At 57.3% G+C, this 20,588-nt stretch overlaps 1 protein-coding gene across 2 annotated transcripts in view; it reads right to left on the bottom strand.

Moving 5' to 3' along the window:
• Positions 1–20,588, bottom strand: part of PTPRU (protein tyrosine phosphatase receptor type U) — a 78,602-nt gene that overhangs the window by 46,599 nt on the left and 11,415 nt on the right. For both annotated transcript variants that reach the window (XM_059830966.1, XM_059830967.1), the window contains exons 2-7: positions 13,753–13,881; positions 4,473–4,744; positions 4,293–4,374; positions 3,475–3,590; positions 3,077–3,251; positions 2,150–2,443 (exon numbers count right to left, since the gene is read on the bottom strand). In XM_059830966.1, the coding sequence (XP_059686949.1) occupies positions 2,150–2,443; positions 3,077–3,251; positions 3,475–3,590; positions 4,293–4,374; positions 4,473–4,744; positions 13,753–13,881 (1,068 nt within the window). The remainder of the gene's footprint in view (positions 1–2,149; positions 2,444–3,076; positions 3,252–3,474; positions 3,591–4,292; positions 4,375–4,472; positions 4,745–13,752; positions 13,882–20,588) is intronic.

The raw sequence follows: 20,588 nt of genomic DNA, 5'->3' as shown, positions 1-20,588 counted from the left end.
CCCCTCCTCTCCCCGAGGCCTCCAGAACCCCCCACGCCTCGCCGGGCAGCGCCGCGTGGCACCAGGCTTCCACCTTCCCCTCTCCTTTTTATTCCAATATCTTTAAATGCTCTGGGGCTGAGCCAGCAGTACAGCACCCGGGGCTGATGACGGCCGGCGGCACGTGGCTGCGTCGGGAATCTCCCCTCGCCCCGGGAGCTGCAGGATGCATCTACCCAGAGGCTTTTTCCAGGGTCTCCTCCCGGGCCAGATCCTGCAAAGCGTGGGAGATGCAGTGCTGGGCAGACAGGCTGGTGAGGCTCGGAGGATGCAGAGGATCCAACCGTGGCCGCCTTTCGGGATGAGGAAGGGTGGCTGTGTCACCATGCGCAAACCCGCCGTGCCCCAGGGGAAGCCAGGAAGAAAAATACATCCTTATAGCACATGGGAAGAGCTGGGGGAGCCTGAACGTGGTAACCATAGGATATTAAATATGGGGTACCGAGAGTGTCAAACAGCACCCGTCATTGGCTTCAAGGTAATACGGAAACCTGGGCTTTCCCACAGCACCTCTGAAAATGAATCTGGGATGAAAAGCTGCCGCCAGCCCCTCGCCACGGTGCCTGGGTTGGGGTTTGCATCTCCCCCTCCACCCCTGCGCCAGCACCGGCTGCACTCCTCGCACCGGCTGCACTCCTGGCACGCCTGAGCGAGTAGTCTCCAAAGCTGACCCCATGCATGGGGCTCCCCCGTGCAGGCTCCTCGCAGCCACGGCCAAAGTCGCTGGGGACACTCCGCAGCCCCGCGAACGCGGCCGTGTCCTGCTCCGCTCATGCCACTTGTAAAGGAGGATGCGCCCGCCAGTCCCCGTCTGTCAGGCGATGCTCCCGGCTCGCTCCCAGCTCAGCAGCATGGACCTCCACTTTTGTTGGGTTGGAGGATTTTTTCGTGCAGGGTCCCAGCACAGCGGCGGTGCCAGGTCTTGGGGTGAACACGGCGTGACAATCCCGTGCCTCCATCACGCCGTCTCACCGCCTTCGACTTTGCTCAATCACCAGCAGTTAAACCCCGGCATCAGGAAGGCGGTTGCCATGGAGCGTCTGAAACGCTGCCTGACGCCTGCCAGCCCCGCCGGGGGACGGGGACATCCCCCAACCCGGGGCCACCCCATACAGATGCGGGGTCAGACTTCCCCAGGGGAAACAGGCTCCCCTGCAGCCCCACGGCGCCAGAGGAGTCTGCCCCCCATCACCCCCCAGCAATGGGGACACCAAACCGGCAGCACGGTTGCGCCGTGGGCTCTGTTGGGGCATTTTGGCAGCGAGAAACCCCAGTTCCCACCTTCCCTGGGGACAGCCCGAGGGGGCTTCAGCAGGGATGGGGTTGCCCTGAATTACCCCCAGGTCATCGCCGTGCATGGGACGGCAGCCGACACCCCCAGCCAAAACTACCACCCCTCCGGAGTGGCATAGGATTAACATAGTTTTAGAAAAATATTTTTAGAGGCACTGACCGCTCCAAACCAGGCACTGGAGAATAATCCACAGCTCCCTCCGAGGAGGGAATGAGATGGGAACCTTGCTAGGGACAGCCAAGGGGCTCATCCTCAGGGACAGTGGTCCTGAGATCTGGGGACGCCCTGAACCGGGTCCGGCCCTGAGCCTGCAGCCGCGGCAGAGGGGGCACAGCCGTCTCTGCCGACATTTGCCCGGCTCCAGGGATGGAAACCAGCCACGACGGCAGCTGCTAACTCAGTGCATCCCGTTGCTGTGCCTTCCTGCACCGAGGTCACGCTGGCTACTGTTGACTCTGATCAGCAAAAAACCACCGTCCATCAGGGCATTTTCAGGCTGGACGGATGTTCAGCCCCTCTGCACAGGCTGATTGCATTGGCTCAGGATCCGGCCTCGCTGGTACAGCCGGCTACCCTCCGGCTGCGATCACAACGTGGGTTTAATTAGCAGTCCCTCCCGAGATGCTGCACACAGCCGCTAAAAAGTCAGTTAAAGGCGGATCCCTCGGAGAAGCGATGCTTCAAGCTCCTGGACCGCAACGACAAATGCCCTTGGCACCCACCCAGCCCCAGCCATGCTCCCTGCCTGGGGCTCAGGGTGGCAGGTGACCTCGCCCAGGGCCACCCGGGGCGGCCAGGACGCAGCGTGGGACCCACCTGCACACTTGGTGCGGCTGATGAGGGGCGGCCCCGGTTTGCCCGTGCCCCCCTCGCCGGGCCGGGTGAGCAGGACACTGATCTCGTACTCCGTGTCCGGATCCAGGTGCCAGAGCTTGTAGGTCTGCATGTTGACGGCGTGGACCTCCGACCAGGGTCCCGAGGTCATGCGGTACTCGATCTCCTTGCGCACGATGGGGCCGTCGCCGATGATGGAGTTGGTGTTGAGCTGGATGATGAGGTAGGTGGAGCCGGCCCGGAGCAGCTGGGGGGGCGCGATGGGTGTGGGGGGCTCTGGAAGAGAGCGGAGAAGGGGCAGGTGGAGCATCCCCCTCCAGAAACAGCTCCACAGCATCCCCAGCCCCGGAGCCAGGCCAACACCAACACAACCACAGGTACCACTATTTATTTTTTTTTCCACCTGCTACAGTCGAGACATTCACAACGTCTCTCCCCAAACAAACCCATCACCTTCAGACTGCAGGGCACGGGACAAACTTGGATCCCCCACGCAGAGGACGTGGGGATCGACACCGAAGTATGGGAGGGCACCATCCAGTCTTTAAACTTCAGCCCGTGCACATGCCCTCCGTCGCTTTTAGCAAGGCTTTAACAGCTGCAATAGGGTTTCATCTGATCAAACCTTAATTATCTTTATAAGATACACTGCCCAGCATGGTGCTGCACAGTTTCACCGTAATTAATTACTTCCCACCTACTGCAATCAAAAATAAATGATCTAAAGCCACTGGGAAAGGTAGTTTCCTGGGTTTATGTTGAACCATCCGTACGTAGCAACTCATTCCCAGTGAGAAACTGCGATCTCACCGCCTCGAGCATCCCACCTTCCTCTTCCTCCGCAAACAGCGGAGCAGAAATAGCCTGTCCATGACCCAGAAACCCAGCAGGCAACAGCAAGTCACCCACCTTTCACAATGAGCTCAGCAAAGTTGGAGACGCCTGAGCCGCGGCTGGACTGGGTGATGCAGCGGTACAGGTCCTGCTCCTCCTTGGACACCTCGTCCAGCTGGAAGGTGGCCAGGAAGCGCCGGTGGCTGATGTGCTTCACGGAGGCGGCAGGGACCACCTCACCGCTCTGCCTCTGCCCCAGGGAGAGAGACAAGACGTCACCAGGAGGCACGGCGTGACATCCAGAGCCACCAAACATGTCCCCAAATGACGCCTGCTTAAAAGGGGGGGGGGGGATTGCCCTTCTCCTCCCCGCCCAGTGGTGTCTCCTCCCGAAGGGGAGGCACAGAGGCGTTGCAGGGGCGATGCATGGGGTTGACGGTGAAGATGCTGGTTCCACCGCCGCCGTTGCTCACCTGCATGAGGAACCGCTCAGCCTCGGCAGCCTTGCCGGCGGCCACGCACTGGAAGGTGGCGTTCTGCCCCGCGTTGACCTCCACGTCGCCCAGGCGGGAGAAATGAGGCGCTTTCGCTGCCGAGGGATGCAATCAAGAGGTGACGGAGCGGCTGAGCTCCAAGGAGACCCGCTGTAGCATTGCTTCAAAAAATCCTGCCGCAGCCCAAAAACCCACCCAGGATGCCAGGGCTGGAGCCGAGCTCCGGACAGGCTTGATCCCTGTCCTCACAGCCCAGCTCGGAGTGAGGAATTTGTTCCCCTCCCTGTACAACCAGCCGGTGTCCCAGGGAGGGATTCCACCTTCCCCTCCAGCATCCTGCAGTGCTGTCGCCAGATGCAGGCTATGGGGTTGATAGAGGGGGGCAGGTCTCCTGCCCCAGCCTGGAAGAAATAGGAGGTGAACCCCAACAGCCGAAGTGTTGGGACAGCTTGGGATTTCAGGTCCCCACCAGCCCGGGTGGCCCCTCTGGATGGGGATGCTCAGGTCACGCATTCAGTCTGCACTTCCCCAAGGTTTTATAAAATCCCAGTGATGGGGACGGAGGTGGAAAAAGGAGTCCTGGAGGTACGCAGGAGATGGGGCTCCACCAGCCCAGGTGACAACGGGACACCCAGGTGCCACCAGCCTGCACCCTGGCATTAGTCCGTCAGCTCTCCCCAGGTCCATCCCAACGGGCACCAGCTCCCAACCCCGCTGCCCAACCCAGCTCAGCAGCACCCATCCCTCCACCACCCTTCGGGGCCCCCCACCCTCAGCTCCCATCCCCTGACACTCACAGCACGGATAATTCAAGAGCAAAATGTCATCCAAACCAAGATAACCCCTGCGCTCGCTGGAGACCACTGCCTCGAAGAGGACCTACAGCACCAAACAGAGGGGTCACCCATTGCCGGGGGGGTCCGGGTCACGCAAGGATGGGTCTGTGCCATGCAAGGGGGGGGTCCACTGGGGCTCACCTGGTACTCGCTGGGCCAGAACAAGCTGACGGCCAACTCTGCCTGGTGCCACTGGCGGCCGTGGGAGCCGGAGGCATTCCAGACGGCGCTGCCCACCGGGCCCCCCGTCACCCGGACGTAGGCGCTGAGGGTGCCGGGGCTGTGGCCGTCCCGGCTGTACATGAAGTAGCTGAACTGGAGGCAGTGGGTGTCATTCTCGCTCAGCGCCTGGAAAAGCAGGTGAGCTTTCTGGCCCGCGGCGTGCTGCGAGGAGTTCACCATCAGGTAGGAGCCTGTGGCGGGAGGGAGAATGGGGGAGACCGTGGAATAATCCCCCCGTTCTGCATATCCTAAGCTTCGCCAGCAGGGATGGAGCAGGTGGGGGACGTGGGATTGCAAAGATGCGCACGAACCAGCAACGATGCTCGGGTCCCGCTGGGTACCGGTCCATGCCAGCCCGCGGGGACATGCAGGACCGGGGATGGAGTCAGTGTCAGATACCTATCTGGGCAGCAGCAGAACACTGAAATGGGACCTGGCCGCTGGATGAGGCGGGAAGGATCAGACCCACTGCCTCCAGGATAAGCTGGTCCCCCCAGGACGCCGGGGTCAGTACCGGCTTCGACACCACCGGAGACCCTCCGCCTGCTTTCTTTTAACGCTCACAGCTTCGGCTGCGTCAATACTCCCCTCCCCAGCTGGGCCCCAGCCGCTTAATTTCCATTCCCATCGCCTCGTATCATTTACCACACAGTTGTCGCCGAGTTTAAACCGTGCTCAGCAGGCACTGGCAGGGGGGAAAAAAGCGCTTGTCGACTTAACGAGCAGCAGCACCGCGGCTCTCCGGGATGCCGGCACAGCGGCTCTCCGGGATGCTGGCACCACAGTTCTCTGGGATGCCCACCCCAGACTCGCCTCCCCACCTGCCCCACCTCCCATCACCCAAAATCCCCAGCAATGAAACCAGGAGTCCCGGCGCTTGCCCCAGTGCAACCCCAAAGCCATACTTACGGGGCAGGCAGGATGAAAATCCCAAAGGGGATCCCAAAGGCAGCATCCTTCCCTGCCCCGCATGCTCCATCCCAGGCGGTCCAGAGGCAGGAGAGGGATGCAGGAGTCCCGGCTCTTTGCAGCAGTTCCGGGAGCCGTCCGCATGGCCATGGGGCCGGGACACAGGGCGGATGGGAAGCTGCCCTGCCAAACTCTCCCCATCACCAAAAGCAAGGGGATTATTAATATCCCTTCCATTTTAATAACAGCAGAAGCTGTAAGTAACAAAGCCGGGCCATTTATTCGAGTCTACCATTGTTTTCCTGACAGTAGGCGCTTAATTATTAATAGCTTTCACCGCCGGTTAAATTAAATGAATTCACGCGTTTTCCTCCCATCGGCTCCCAGCGAGCAGGCACCAAGAAAAACCTAATGAAGGCAGCGGGGGATCGTGGGGGGCACCCATCCGTCCCCCTCAGCATTTGGGAGCTGCGCCTAGGGTGACCCCAAAATGCCGGGGGGACCCCGAAGCACCCAGGAGGTCACAGCATCAGCTGGGGAGACACAGTGCCGGGTACCACACCGCAGCGCATCCTCTAGTGCCTCCTTCCGAGATGGGAGCTGGGACAGGGGAAAGAAATCACCAAAAATCAAAATTTTCACCGTGTCGCCGCTCCACGCGGCGCTCCCGATCCCTCCGGGCAGATATTCAGGGTGAAATAAAACGATAACAATTTATTTTCTTGCAGTCAACACAGCCGCGTTTCACAGACAGAGGGGAAGGCACTATGTCCATATTTCTTCTCTTTTTTTTTTTTCCTCTCATTTCCCCCGGCAAAATTATTTCTCCTCTAACGAGAGCGGCTCCATTTGTCCCAGGCGACGGCAGCGTGGAGAGCGAATGCCGACCCGCCCCGTGCCAGGGGACATCTCCCAAAAGCCACCTCCACCCGCTCAATCTTCCAGGCTCTCATTAACGAACACAGACCCTTCTTCCTCCCCTCCCTTTAGCAACAAAAAGCCAGAGGACCAAAATAGAGAGACCAAGACTAAAATTAAACCACTGACAAGTTCTTTTAAAAGATGGAGAATGTCCATTAAGGTCAGCTGGGACCACGAACACAGAATCACAGAATCACTAAGGTTGGAAAAGACCTGTAAGATCATCAAGTCCAACCAAAAAAAAAAAAAAAAAAAAAAAAAAACCAAAAAAACACCACCAAAAAAACCCAAACAAACCACAACACACAACAACAACAAACCACAACACACCAAAAACCAACCCACCCAACACCACACAGCACCATGTCCATCAAGCTACATCCCACAATGCCACATCCACACGCTCCTTGAATACCTCCAGGGAGGGTGACTCCACCACCTCCCTGGGCAGCCTCTTCCAATGTTTCACTACTCTCTCAGGAAAGACATTTTTCCTAATATCCAGCCTGAACCTCCCCTGGCGCAACTTGAGGCCATTTCCTCTTGTCCTGTCGCTTGTCACTTGGGAGAAGAGACCAACACCCACCTCACCACAACCCCCTTTCAGGTGACTGCAGAGAGCGATGAGGTCTCCCCTCAGCCTCCTCTTCTCCAGACTGAACAACCCCAGCTCTCTCAGCCGCTCCTCATCAGACTTGTGCTCCAGACCCCTCACCAGCTCCGTCGCCCTTCTCTGGACACGCTCCAGCACCTCAATGTCCTTCTTGTAGTGAGGGGCCCAAAACTGAACACAGCATTCGAGGTGCGGCCTCACCAGCACCGAGTACAGGGGCACGATCCCCTCCCTACTCCTGCTGGCCACACCATTTCTGATACAGGCCAGGATGGCGTTGGCCTTCTTGGCCACCTGGGCACACTGCTGGCTCATATTCAGCCGGCTGTCAACCAACACCCCCAGGTCCTTTTCCGCCGGGCAGCTTTCCAGCCACTCGTCCCCAAGCCTGGAGCGTTGCCTGGGGTTGTTGTGGCCGAAGTGTAGAACCCGGCACTTGGCCTTGTTGAACTTCATCCGGTTGGCCTCAGCCCATCGATCCAGCCTGTCCAGATCCCTCTGCAGAGCCTTCCGACCCTCGAGCAGATCAACACTCCCACCCAACGTGGTGTTGTCTACAAATTTACCAAGGGATCAGTCAACCCCCTCATCCAGATCATCAATAAAGACATTAAACAAGACCGGTCCCAAAACTGAGCCCTGGGGGACTCTGCTTGTGACCGGCCGCCAGCTGGATTTCACCCCATTCACCACAACTCTCTGGGCTCGGCCATCCAGCCAGTTTTTTACCCAGCGAAGAGTGTACCTGTCTAAACCACGGGCTGCCAGCTTCTCTAGGAGAATACTGTGGGGAACAGTGTCAAAGGCTTTGCTGAAGTCCAGGTAGACAACATCAACAGCCTTCCCCTCATCCACTAGGCGGGTCACCTGGTCATAGAAGGACATCAGGTGACAATCACACGAACGGTGACAATCCACCGGTGCATCGCTCACCTGGCAGGGTTTCCCCCACATGCTATTTTTCCCCCTTAATTTTCTTCCCAGCGTTGGTGCATCGGAGATACCAGGCTCCCGCCGCTCGCTTTTGTGCTAATTATATCCTCCTCCCCCATAAATGCCTGGTCCCAGCTTCAGCTTCAAACCCAGGGTATGGCTTGGGGGTTTTTTAACGCAGGAGCAGCAAAGGTGCTCGTCCCTGTGTTGGGGTGCTGCACCGGAGCATCCCCTGGGATAGCCGAGGTCCTGGGGCAGGCAGCGGGTTGCAGAGAGGCAGCTGGGGGTTACAAACTCCCTCGGCAGCCCCTGGGCTTTTTTTGCAGGGGATGTTTTTGGTTTTCGGTGAGTTTTGGTTGGTTTTTTTTAACGCACCCCAATAAAACGGCAGCAGAGCCCCGCGTGGGTGCTGCCAGCAGCAGCACTGACGCACAGGGCGCTCGAGGAGGCAGCGGGACAGGCAGCCGGTGACAAAAGGGTGACAAGGGGGTGACAGCCTGCACACACACGCACTGCCACCACCCAGCCCGTGGGACACGGTCCCGCCGCAGGTCACTGACCTGCTCCTCCCTGGTCTCTCGATCCAACTGGGATGCTCCCGGGGGGCAAGGGGGCCACACAGCCCCTCCCAGGGAGATGCGGCAAGGACTTGGGGGTCCCCCAGATCCCTTCCACTTGTTCCCTGTTAATCCACCACTGCTGTCAGGGTCCCCCCAGAGCCCTTACCCCACTGGGGGCTCAGCTTCCACCAGGATCCGGCAGCTTTCCCGGCCGGGGCAAGAGCAGAGCTGCAGCAAGAGCTATGCACGCTGCCAAATTCCAGTTTTTAAAGCTTAGTTTAATTCCTGCCAGCAAAGCTGGAGATGGGGATGGAGAGGAAGGGATATCCCAGCCCTGCTGCATGCCAGAGCCGGGGACGGACAGGCAGAACCTCTCCCAGAGCCGAAGGGTTGATGCACTATCGCAGCTTATCAGCACAGCTGGGGTTATTTTTGAGCCCCGTCCAGATGTTGTCATTACAGCAAAATTCTGCTCCAAAAATCACAATGGGGAAAATCATTTCCAAACTTCCCACAAAACAGGAGCTGCAGAAACAGCCCCGGAGCATCCCCCGGTTGAGACTTCAAACCAACAGACAGGATTGAGGCGCACGCTCATTCCGTGCTTCGCTCTTTAAATCCTTCCTCTGATCCTCAATTTAAGGTCAGTTTGAATTGAGATGCCGGTCCAGGCAAGCTGTCACCCACTTTCATCACCACGAATAACGAGTCAGCCCCTATGTCCCCCCCCAGCTCAGCTGCGGCAATGTAATTTAATTTAGTTTTCAGGTGGACTTTTAGAGAAGAGCCCAAGTGCTCTGTGGAGAAAGAGAAAAGACTCAGAAAGCGCTAAATAATATTTCAACCAAACAAATGAAAAAAGAAACAAGTTTCCAGCGATGTCCCCAATGGAAAAAACATCAATTTGCTACGCAAAAGTCGACGGTGAGGTTGGAGCTGCAAAATCAGCCCGGAGCGGCTGTGCAGAGAAAGCCTTGTACCCCTCCCAGCAAGTCCTCATGTGGGGGCTCCAGCCAAATTTTCCCACTTGTGGGATCATCAGCTCTTCCTTGGGATTCAAATCAGGTCTTTGATGATAACTCAGCATCTCCGATAACCTCAGCCAGGAACTGGAGAGCAATGAGCTGCCAAGGATTTCCCCCCCCAGTTTCAGGCTGAAGCCCTGCTCACCCGCAGGGAAGGAGCAGCTCCCCCCTCCTGATGAGTTTCCCCTCCTACAAAACCACCGAGAGATAAAAATAAAATTTAAAAAAAAAATAAAAACCAAAGAGCTATTAAAAGGCAGCAAGAAGCAGGCAGGATGATGGGCAGCGGGCGGCCCCGCCAGCCGAGAGGTGCCAGGGGACCAGGTCTGAGCGCTGCAGCGTCTGCCTCCAGGAAACCGCTTCGGAAGCCGAAGCCTGACAGCGCTTCCTCGTGCGCTGGTTTTTCTTCTCAACACGTCGGGAGCCGGCACAGGAATTGGGTACCGGCTCCCCGCTTCTGCGCCGAGCCCCAGGACGAGCATCTCCTGGGGGAGCCCCAGCACCAAGGGCTGATCCGCCACGGGGTCCCTGTAATTCCCCCAGGAGCCAAAAATCAAGCTTAATTTTTCAAGGTTTTTAGGGATACGCAGCAGGAGCTGGTCAGGAAGCGGTGCCGGAGCTATCGGCTGAAGGAGCAACTCCTCAGAGGGGATGGAGAAACATGGAGCTCATCAGGGTGGGGACAACGGCTCGGTCACCCCCGGAGGCGGCTGTGCCGGAGCATCGCAATGCGGCTGCGTGGGGAGCACGACGGCAGCTCCGTGCATGGAGAGAGGGAAGAGCCAAGCAGAGAACAGAAACTCCGATTCACAGAGGGTTTGCTAATGTCACTGAGTTTGGAAGGAAAACCTATGAAAAAAAGCCATTCAGAAATAAAACCCAGCCACAAATACGACGGGTTTAGTGTTTTTCAGTACGGCTGTGCAGGGCAGAGGAGCCCGGGTGCTCCGGTCCCCAGGACGGGCAGGAGGGCACACAGCCTCCACGGGGAGCTTTTGCCACAGTCCCTCCCAACTCACCTCACCTCCTTTGAATTTCCACATGGGAATTCAATCAGCACCAAGAAGAGGGACCTGTACCTCTCCCAGGGAGACCCTGGAGCTCCGCAAAGCATCCTTGTCCTCTCCGGGGCAGGGGACCCGACCCTGGCTCTGCCCCATGCTTCACCCTGGACCTGCCCCATCCAAATTCATACAGGGCTTAACCTAAACACCCTGGTTTATTCCGATGCTCATTAAGTAACCTCAACTTGTGTTTCACCCTAGGAGCTCAAGAAATCAGCCTGATTTCACTCCCCTGCGTGCTGGACCACCCCACCGCCTGGTCCCCCGCTCCTCAAAGGCATTTGGGATCTGGCTGAATCCTGCCAGCCCTGGGGGTGCCCAGCAATGCTCCTGCAGAGCAAGGCACACGCTGTCCCTCCTCTCCCCAGCTTCGAAACAGAGGGGCATCTAGGAGATTAGACACTGCAGAGCCTGAAGGCAGGCGTGGACCAGAGCGGCACGCAGAGGCGATGCTTGGGGGAGAGCAGGAGGAAAGTGCACCCGAAGCATCCGAGGAGAGTTATTTTGGTGCAGACACAGCGACGGTGCAGCCTCATGCCTGCCTTACGTGGCTCCCTGTAACCGCTCCTTTAGAAAAAAAAACAATAGAGCTGCAACAAAAAAATAAATCACAATTGCAACATGGGTGACACCCATCCGTCGTCTCCCTCTTTCACCTAAAGACAAGTCAAGATGGGAAGAGGGGGGGGGGGAAAAAAAAAAACCCAAACCAAACAAGAAAGCAAGAAGAAAGAGGGATGCAAAGGTGGAGGCGGGTGGCCAGCAGCCAACATCCGCTCCAATAAATCCTACACTCCTTGAAACTGGCTGATCTCCAATAAAAACTCATTTTAATCTAAGACCACGAGACTCCTTTGGAAAGTGCTCCCTGGAGAGGCCCCGCTGCTGCGAAATACTCTTCATCCACCGAGCTGCTGGGGGGGACCGAGAGGGGTGATAAGGCTGCAGGAGCCTCATGCAAAGCTCCCCACGCGTAGTGGGGTGAAACTACACAAAAACAGGGTCCCTGCACCCACTGGGTGCCCCAAGGCCGTCAGCGAACAGTGTCTCCCTGCACCTTGGCAGCCCCACTGCCTGCCAGCAAAGAGATGGGGGGGTTATTAGGGGAGCCCCCGGCTATGGGGACGAGCATCCCTTTGGGTGTCACCATCAATTAGCATCAGGGACGGATGCTCTTCCCAGGAGCCGGACCCTGCGGTGCCGCACGCTCACAGCTCTACCTGGGACGGTGGCATCCACTTCCCCATCGACTCTGGAGTTCATTCCTTAAACTCTCTGCAGCCATTTAAGCCCCCATCTCTTGCTAAGCCACGGTGATTCCCCGGAGCAGCCCCGTTCCACCCGACCCCTCCAGCCCCCAGGTTTTAAACTCGAGCAGTTTGTTGCAGATTTTAAATTCCAACTGACAACCGAGCAGAAAACCCAACTAATTACAGGTTTAAGACCCTCCACTATGAACCATCTCAATCCCCAGCTCTGCTTCCCTTCTCGCTGCCCCAGGAAACCCCCCCCAGGACACACACAAATTAGGATAGTTCGGTTTAAACCAATTATTTGGAAAATCAAAGGAGGAGCGGGGATCTGTCAGCAGTCTTACAGCCAGGGTAGGGGTTGCTTTGCCCTCGCCCAGTGCCCAGGACATGCCAGCGGGGCCGGGAAAGGAAGGAAAAGGCGATGGGAAGAGGAGAAGGTAAAGGAAGAAGAGGAAGGGAAAAGCCAAATTAAGCCCTGGCACGAACAAGGCATGAGATAAACAGCTGGAGGCAGATTGATGGAGCAGTAAACAGTTTTCTATAAGGCAGTTAATGTTTTAATAAAAAAAAAAAGCCATTTTTACTATGGAACTCTAAACCAGCTTTCCTCTCTTTCCGCCCAACTTCAGCGTGGGACCTGACCTCCACGCTGGGCAGGAGTCGGAACGCCGGGACCAGGCATGAGCCAGCGGTCCCAAAAATGAGGAGCATCTCAAGCCTTGTGCAGCTCTCCGAGCTAATGGGTACAGGGACGACTCAAGGGGTCACAGCGAGGCACGGTCCGGAGCTGGGAGCGAGCAGAGCCCCCGAATGCCACCCAGGCATGGTGCCCACGCCATCCCCACGGCTGCCCGGCTGGCTCTGCTCCCCCAGCCTGGCCATTAGAGCGAGGAGCAGGACCCGGAAAATAACTAAAAATGGTTTAAAAGCAATGAGATTTTTTAAAAAAGAAGAAAGTCCATTCGTATTTTCTTCTTTACGGCTGCTGAGACTTCAGGGATGCCTCCAACTCACAGCCATGAGCTCTTCCCCACACTTGCAAGAGCCAGAAACACGTTTTTTCCCCCTTTTCCATATCTCCCGGAGATGGGAATTTTTCACAAGACTCCAGACCTGCAAAAGCAGCACGAGCCGACACGCCAGCAAGGAACGAGCAGGCGGCAGCGGCAGATCCCGGGCAGGGAGAGCAGCTCCAAAGGTATCCCTTTACAACGAGATCCGGGTGCATCCCGGCTGGCAGCGGCCGCAGATGCTGCGCTCGACACCAGATGGGAAATTTGGCATCGCCGGAGATGCTGCCGAGACCCACGGGAAGCATGGAAAGCCGCCCGCGCTGCTGCCATCCCGCTGCTGCGGGCAGGGGGACGTCCCCCACGCAGCCCCCGGCCAGGGGATCAGGGCTGGGGGGGCCCAGGCTGCAAACGCAGTGATGGTAGAGGTCATGCGCAGGGGGACAGAGCTGGAAATCTTGGCTTTTCACCCCAAAAATACATGCCTGGAACGTCTGCAGGCTCCCCCAGCCGCCTGCCCCGGGGTGGGCTGGGGTGGCACGGGGTTACACCCCACCAAGGCAGCGGCATGGGGCTCAGAGGTCCCCAGAGCCATCCGATGTCCCTGTCCCCACTGTGCTGTTAAAAACCCTCCTCCCCCCAGCAGCAGCAGGGTCCCCTGTCCCCAAGCAACACCCTCCCCAGGGCCACGCAGCATCCCACCCTACCACGCTGAGGACCAACACAGCTCATCACACCTTGCCGGCAAGCACAGCGGCACCCTGCCCACGCAACCGAAGACAAGTCAAACCTAAACCACTGCGAGAATTAAACCGGGAGAAGCCGCACAGCTCTGGAGTACAGGATCGAGGGGCAGAGGTCCCCAGGGACACGGGGGGACGAGCGTGGCCCCGCCGGGGACCAGGACTCACCGTGAGGCAGGTCGGCCGTCAGGTGTGGCATCATATAGCTGCGGATGAGCTCCCACCCGAAGTCATCGTCCTCGCCCTGGCTGTACTCGCACTGGTTCGGGTCACTGTCCTCCTCGAAGGTGCAGCCAGCTGCGGAGAGAGAGACCCGTCATTCCCTGCCGAGACCCCGCAGAGCGGCTGGTCCCTCCCAAAAGCTCTGCCAGGATGGATTGCTGCCCCCCCCGGAAACATGGGGGGACCCCAGGCATCCCCCCACGTGCACCTGCAAGCAAGAGTATGGTCCTGTCTGCTGCTAATCCCCCATCTCTCCCATTCAGTTCCCCCACCAGTGAAATGAGCTGGCAGGTCTCAGCTCCCGTGGAGGTCTCAGCTGCAGGAGCAGGATGCAGCTCCCAGCTTTGCTTCCCGGGGGCTGGTCACCGAAGGGGGGATTTCTCCCAAGAAACAGGCACACAAGGATTCCCAAGACCCCAAGGGCTCCTGCAAAAATCTTGTTTTGACCTCAGCCCTCCGCCTGCCCCCACGTGTTTTGACCTTGAGCTCTCAGGGGTCTGTCTGCTGCCTGACACGACAGCGGCAGGTCTCAGCCAGGACCTCCGACAACCCGCAGCAATCGCACCCCTACGAACGCATCACGGAACACCCCCCCCCAGCTGCGGGATGGCACTTCTGAGCCCTTTTATTTATCTTTTGGGGGGGTTGGGGTTGGTTTTTATCCTCTGCAGAGAACAAAGCTGAAAGCCCTGCCCCACCTCCCCGCTCTGCACGGTGCTCGGCTGAGCACGGAGAATGGGAATAAACGCCAAGAGGCCACTTCTCCCCACGTGTACCGAGGTGACACGGAGACAGCAGACAGACACCGGCCAGTCCCACATCCAGCCCCCCCCCACATCCCACATCCAGCCCCCATCCCACATCCCACATCCAGCCCCCATCCCACATCCAGCCCCCCCCCCACATCCCACATCCAGCCCCCCCCCCACATCCCACATCCAGCTCCCCCCCACACATCCCACATCCAGCTCCCCCCCAATATCCCACATCCAGCCCCCCCCACATCCCACATCCAGCCCCCCCCACATCCCACATCCAGCCCCCCCCCAATATCCCACATCCAGCCCCCCCCAATATCCCACATCCAGCCCCCCCCCACATCCCACATCCAGCGCGCCCCCCCATATCCCACATCCAGCGCGCCCCCCCATATCCCACATCCAGCTCCCCACCACATCCCACATCCAGCCCCCCCCCCATATCCCACATCCAGCCCCCCCATCTGTGGGGCTGGCTTTGCCCATGGGGCCGCTCTGGGCGGGTTCGTTAACACTGACCTATTGTTGCATTAAACCCCCAGATCAGACTTGGACCAGAGTGCCAGCGCTAATTAATACGAGCCCTGGGCTGACGAGGGCAGGCACGGGAAGAAAGCCCTGAGCAAGCAGAACGAACAAAGGCAAATATCCCCTAATGGGCCAGCAGGAAAGCAGAGCCGGGCCGGGGGATTATTTCTTCTGGTTTTTTCCTATTTTATCCCCAAATTACATCAGGAATTCCCCCCGCCGCCCGGGGATTTGCCAGTTAATGGCCTCGCTGCTGCTGGTGCGGGTTGCGCTTTCCCGCGCCGGAGGATGCTCGGACACATCACTTGTGCAAACACAAGTCCAAACACTGGAAAAAAGCCCATAAGATGCACAGAAATTATGACTCCTGACACTTTCACATATAAAATCCAGATTTGGGGCTTTTTCCCCTCCTTTACACTTATTTTTTTTAAAGCACCAGGGTGCACTCCAGCTCCATCACCAAGGTTTTTTTTTTCCCCTCCCAAAATGACAAGAAACTTCTTTTTAAAAAAAAAAAAACTAAAAGCAAATTCTCTCCTATTCCTATGCCTGGAGGCACCGAGACCTCACAGCTTTCTCAAAATCCTTCCCAAAATGGAGCGTCTGCCCAGCCCACGTGCGGATGTGCCCCCGCACCGCAGACCCCGGTCGCCGGCTGCTTCGGCTCTCGCCACGAGACGCGCCGGATTTTAAAGAGCCTGAAACTTGGCTGCACTTTCTAATGGGAGAAAAAGCACAAATCTGTCAAAATTTTCCAGGAAGCAAAGAAAAAAAAAAAATTTTCAAAATAAAACAGTGTCGGAAACTAAGTGCCAAGTGATTTTAAAAAAAAAAAAAAAAGCCCAAATGTTTCTTTCCAAGATCTGCTGAAATGGGATATTCTGGGAGGGAGAAATTTTTTCTTAGTGTTGGGGTTTTTTTTGTCTGAGAAACGAAGACAAACAGCATTTTGGGCTGGCAGAGCCCCATTTTCCAGGGAAAAGCAATTCCTTCACCCCCTATAACTATCCCCAGCCGCTAACAGCACTGGGGGAGACGTAACCTCCTCCTCCTGGGCTGCACCTCCACCACCCGCATATCCCACTGCCATCCCCGCAGCAGCCACTGGCACCAACAGGTCCCGTGCCTCAGTTTCCCCACTTGCTCCATCACCCCAAGGCTGAATCCTCGGCCACCCGCGAGACGATGCCCAGGCTCCAGAAGCTTAAAACGCAATTATGCTGAGTAGATACTTCGCTTGCGGAGGCGCAGCTGGCCAAACCGATCCGTCTCCCTCCTCGGACAGGTTTATTGTTATGGCTTTTCCCGACACGAGCCTTCCCTCCCATCCGCTCCCCCCATCCACGGTGCGAAATGAAGGCTGCTCAACCGGCCGCTCCATCTCACCGACAAATTTGTCCGTGATTTGTATACACAGGGAAAAAATACAAAGGGTTTTGCAGAGCCTTGGTTTCCATGAGCTATGGGATGCTTCTGGCACCATCTCCCCACCCAAGGGTAGGGCTGGGGAGAAGCTCGACCTCCAGCCCCTTCTCCCTCCCCATCACAAGATTAAGAGGGGCATAAAAATTAATATCTGAGCAATTAAATGCCAACATCCCAGCTCCAGAGGGGAAGGCTGTGCATCCCCCAAGAGCCATGGCAAGTCAAAGGGGATAAAACCCAGAGCAGCTCGGAAAAAATTAAGGTTCATCAACACGTTTGCAAGGAGGGCAGGGGAGACTGCAACCCAAAATACCCGTCTGCAGCAACAGGGATGGTTATACCCATCCTAAGGGCTTACGGCAGTGGGACATGGTCTGTGGGAGCCAGCTGGGACCGTTCCGGATCCAGATGCATCCTAAAAATCACCAGTCGGAAACAAGGAGCCCCCAGATCCCATCCCCTACGCTGGCTCGAGGCCAGGGTAACAGCAGCTCCGGGCAGTGGGATGAAGGCAGTGAGCGTGGGAGGTGCGATCCGAACAGGAGAGCGGCTAAAAATACTGCTGGGGGCGTGCCGGTCTGCTCCCCGGGGGCACGACGCATCCGAGATGATGCCCCAAAGTCGCCTAAACCCCTCCACACCCAGAGCCTGCCCCGATGCATAACAGGCACCTACACCAAGGATGAGACGTACCCCGTTAAACACCCCACGTGAAACCCCCGTGGCACTGCGGCGTGCCCAGGCAGAGGGGAGAAGAGGGGCGAGTGCTAACGTGGGGGTTAAACACCAGATGGACCAAAGTTTTAAAAAAAGAAAGAAAAAAAAAAAAGAGGTGGTTTGAGGGATTTGCCAGGGAGATGGGTACCGGTGCTGCTCAGCATCCTCCCTGGGTACCACTGCCACCCAGCATCCCCACCCCGGGTACCGCGGCCACCCCCATGGCACCACAGCATGCCCAGGCAGAAGGGAGAAGAGGGGTGAGTGCTAATATGGGGGGGTTAAACACCAGATGGACCAAAATTTTTTAAAAAGAAAGAAAAATGAGGTGGCTTAATGAATTCACCAGGGAGACGGGTACCGCTGCCCCCCCAGCATCCCTCCTGGGTACCACCGCCCCCCAGCATCGCCCTCCCTGGGGATGGAGAGGAGGGAAGTCGGGGCAGGGGAGAGGAGGAACGAAGCATTTGCAAAGTAAAGAGAGGAAAAGAAAGACCAAACAACCAAGTACAATGGACAGCATCTAATTAAATCTCTGTGGCCACCGAGGAACACGGCCACCTGCCCACCAGCCCGCCCCACGCTCTTTCATCTGCCGAGCCTATGCTCCTCTCGCTTCAAAGTTAATTACACACTTAAACCTTTTCTGTTTAACCTCCTGCACCGTGGGACATGCTCCACGGGCTTCTCTTTCCTTTCATCGAGCAGCCTTGAAAAGGCTCCGGTGCTACGGGCAGCCCAGCACCATCCGTGAGAGGATCGTGATGGGATCTCACACTCCGTACCCCAAGGCGGGTAACGACACCGCTTAGACCCTTCGGGGCATCATCGGAAGGGGATGCTACACAAATAACACACCTGAAGGTGGAAAGGCTTTATAAAAAAAGGGTTTATACCCAAACTTTTGCAAGCGCAGGCTCCCCAGAGCTATGAAATCCGGGATGGGAGCCCAGGACTCCCAGTCCAGGACAAAGCAGAGCCAACCTACAGGGGAAAAGCCCGTTTTGCTCCCGTCTTGGCGTAACCAGGACCGGATTAGCCCCACGGTCATCTCTGGGGTGCAGCATCTTATGGGCACAAGCCCCTGGCGCCACATGGTGCAGGCACCAGCTGGGAAAGCTAACACAGTCAGGATTAATTTTTCACCCCCGGCCTTTTCCAGCAGCTCCTGCCCCCCATCCCAGGTAATTATCAGCAGGATAGCAGAAGGATTCGGGTATCGGCAGGACCCACCGCGCATCACCCCAGCTGCTGAGCAGTCGCATGCAAACACCCCGCGCAGCGGAACAGGGCTACGACCCATCGTCACCATCCCCTGTACACACCGAGATGTGGCAGGGGCTGAGCAGAGCTCCTTTGTCTCCCAAATCCGTAGTTTTCACTGCTTCCCAGGAGCAGGGATGAGCCGGGGGCTACGCAAAGTCACGAAGCCCCGGGCTATCGCACCCAAGACCTCTCCTCTTAAATGCCTATGAGAGAGATGGTCTTTTTCTGTGCCAAAGGATCAAGTTCTTTACACAGGATAAAGGATTAATGCCACTGCTGCAAGTGGGGAAACTGAGGCACGCAGGTGATTCCGTGAGGTCCCCAAACCCCAGCAGCCCGGCATCATCCCCCCGGGACAGCGGGAAGCCCAGGGAGCCGGGGTTTGCTGGGATGCAGGACCCCGCTCCAGTGGATGCCGGCAAGATGCCATCCCTTTTCTGGCTCCCCCCCCCGGAGCCAAGCCAGCCTCCCACCTCCCAGATCCCGGCTGTTATTTAAAGGCAATTTCCCTGGCATGCTCCTACAGGAACGTGCCCCGGGAAGGAAACACCGGGAGCCGCTTTCCTCTGGACGCCCGCAGACAGGGGGGACAGGGAATATGTATTGCGATTCATCTAAAATTAGATACGCTTCTCATCCAGCCAGATCTCGTACGTACCATACCGCAGGCTCCCGCCCGAGGTTATTAACGGATAAGGGATGGGAAACCCCTTGTATACGCACAGGGGCTCAGCTTCCCGGGGGGGTGATGCTGTGCAGGGGTCTGGGACCCGCTCGGGGGGACGCGGCACCGAGCAAGCAGCCCAGCGAGCAAAGCGAGACGCAAGAGCGGGTCCTGCGCCGCAGCATCTCGGGCTGACGGAGACCCCCGCCGCACAGGGCAGCCCACCGGCTCCGCGGCCAACGCCAGCCGTGCCCAAACACCCCACAGCTTCGGTCTCGGCAGCGGGAAAACCTCTCCTAGTCCAGGCAAAGGGGAGCTCGATCCCACCTTAGGCGCACTTCGCGCACTCCGAGGGTCTGGGGCGCAAGTGCAACAGGCACCTGCAAATGGTTTTGTGATTCCCACACACCAGAGATTACAATAAACATCCTCCCCGCTCCTCTGTTCCCCACTTCTGCGAAACAGAACGGTTAAAAAAAATATTACCCATTTCCTGGCCCCGATAAAAGCTGATTAGAAGAATATGGAAAGCAGCTCCATTAAAATTCTCGCCAGTAGTTTGTTTTGCTTCTCCAAATCATTTTAAATATTGCATTTAATAGAAAAATAATTTGCTCAGCTGTAAGAAACATCAATTTGCAACTTGAAGCCTTGTATATTAGCCAAAGAAGCTAATGTGTAAACATTAGCAGCTCCAATAACGCATGGGGTTTAGCCAATGCAATTCCAGGGAGAGAGCAGCCAGATATTAAGACGGAGGATTTGCATAATAAGTCACTTATGCCTGATAACCTCGGTGTTTGGAAAGCGCAGGACTAGGAGAACAATATCCGTCTACCAGCAACTACAGAAGACAAATCGCCTTTTTTTTTTGCCAGTTAGACTCTTTATGGGTTTTTTTTTTACCTGCAAGTCCCCACGGAGGTGTTAAACCTCCCGCGGTGGGTGCCCAGCCCCTGCTCTGCCCCGGGAGCCATCGAGGGACCGCGGGCAGGGGGGGAATTGGGAGATGGGGATTTGTTACAGGCATCCCCAAGCCTGGGGGGAGCAACTACAACCGGGAAAATACAACTCGGAAGGGTTTGCAATAGCACGGGGCCGGCTTGCGCTTGGGCAAGGACCACGTGTGCCGGGCAGCGCCTTCTCGTGAAGATGCATTAAAAAGCAAAGGGGGGATAATTAATCCTGCCGGTCAAGTCCTTCCTTGGGGCAGACCCAGCTGCAAACTGCAGCTCCCCTTCCCTCCCACCCCCCAAAGCAGCTCCCGGGGGGATTGGCACTGCTGGGACCAGGCTGCTGCATCCCGCCCATGCGGGTGCAAGCAGGCAATGCAACCCCCCCCGGCTGTTCTGCAGCGATGCTGTGGGGCACAAGCCGGGAGGTTTCGGCCCCCCGGCCGGAGCGGACACATGCGTTTAACA

The sequence above is a fragment of the Gavia stellata genome, chromosome 29 (assembly GCF_030936135.1).
Source record: "Gavia stellata isolate bGavSte3 chromosome 29, bGavSte3.hap2, whole genome shotgun sequence".
Classification (NCBI taxonomy): Eukaryota; Metazoa; Chordata; class Aves; order Gaviiformes; family Gaviidae; genus Gavia; species Gavia stellata.
The sequence above is the reverse complement of the archived record's forward strand: the minus strand, read 5'-3'. Positions and strand labels throughout refer to the sequence as shown.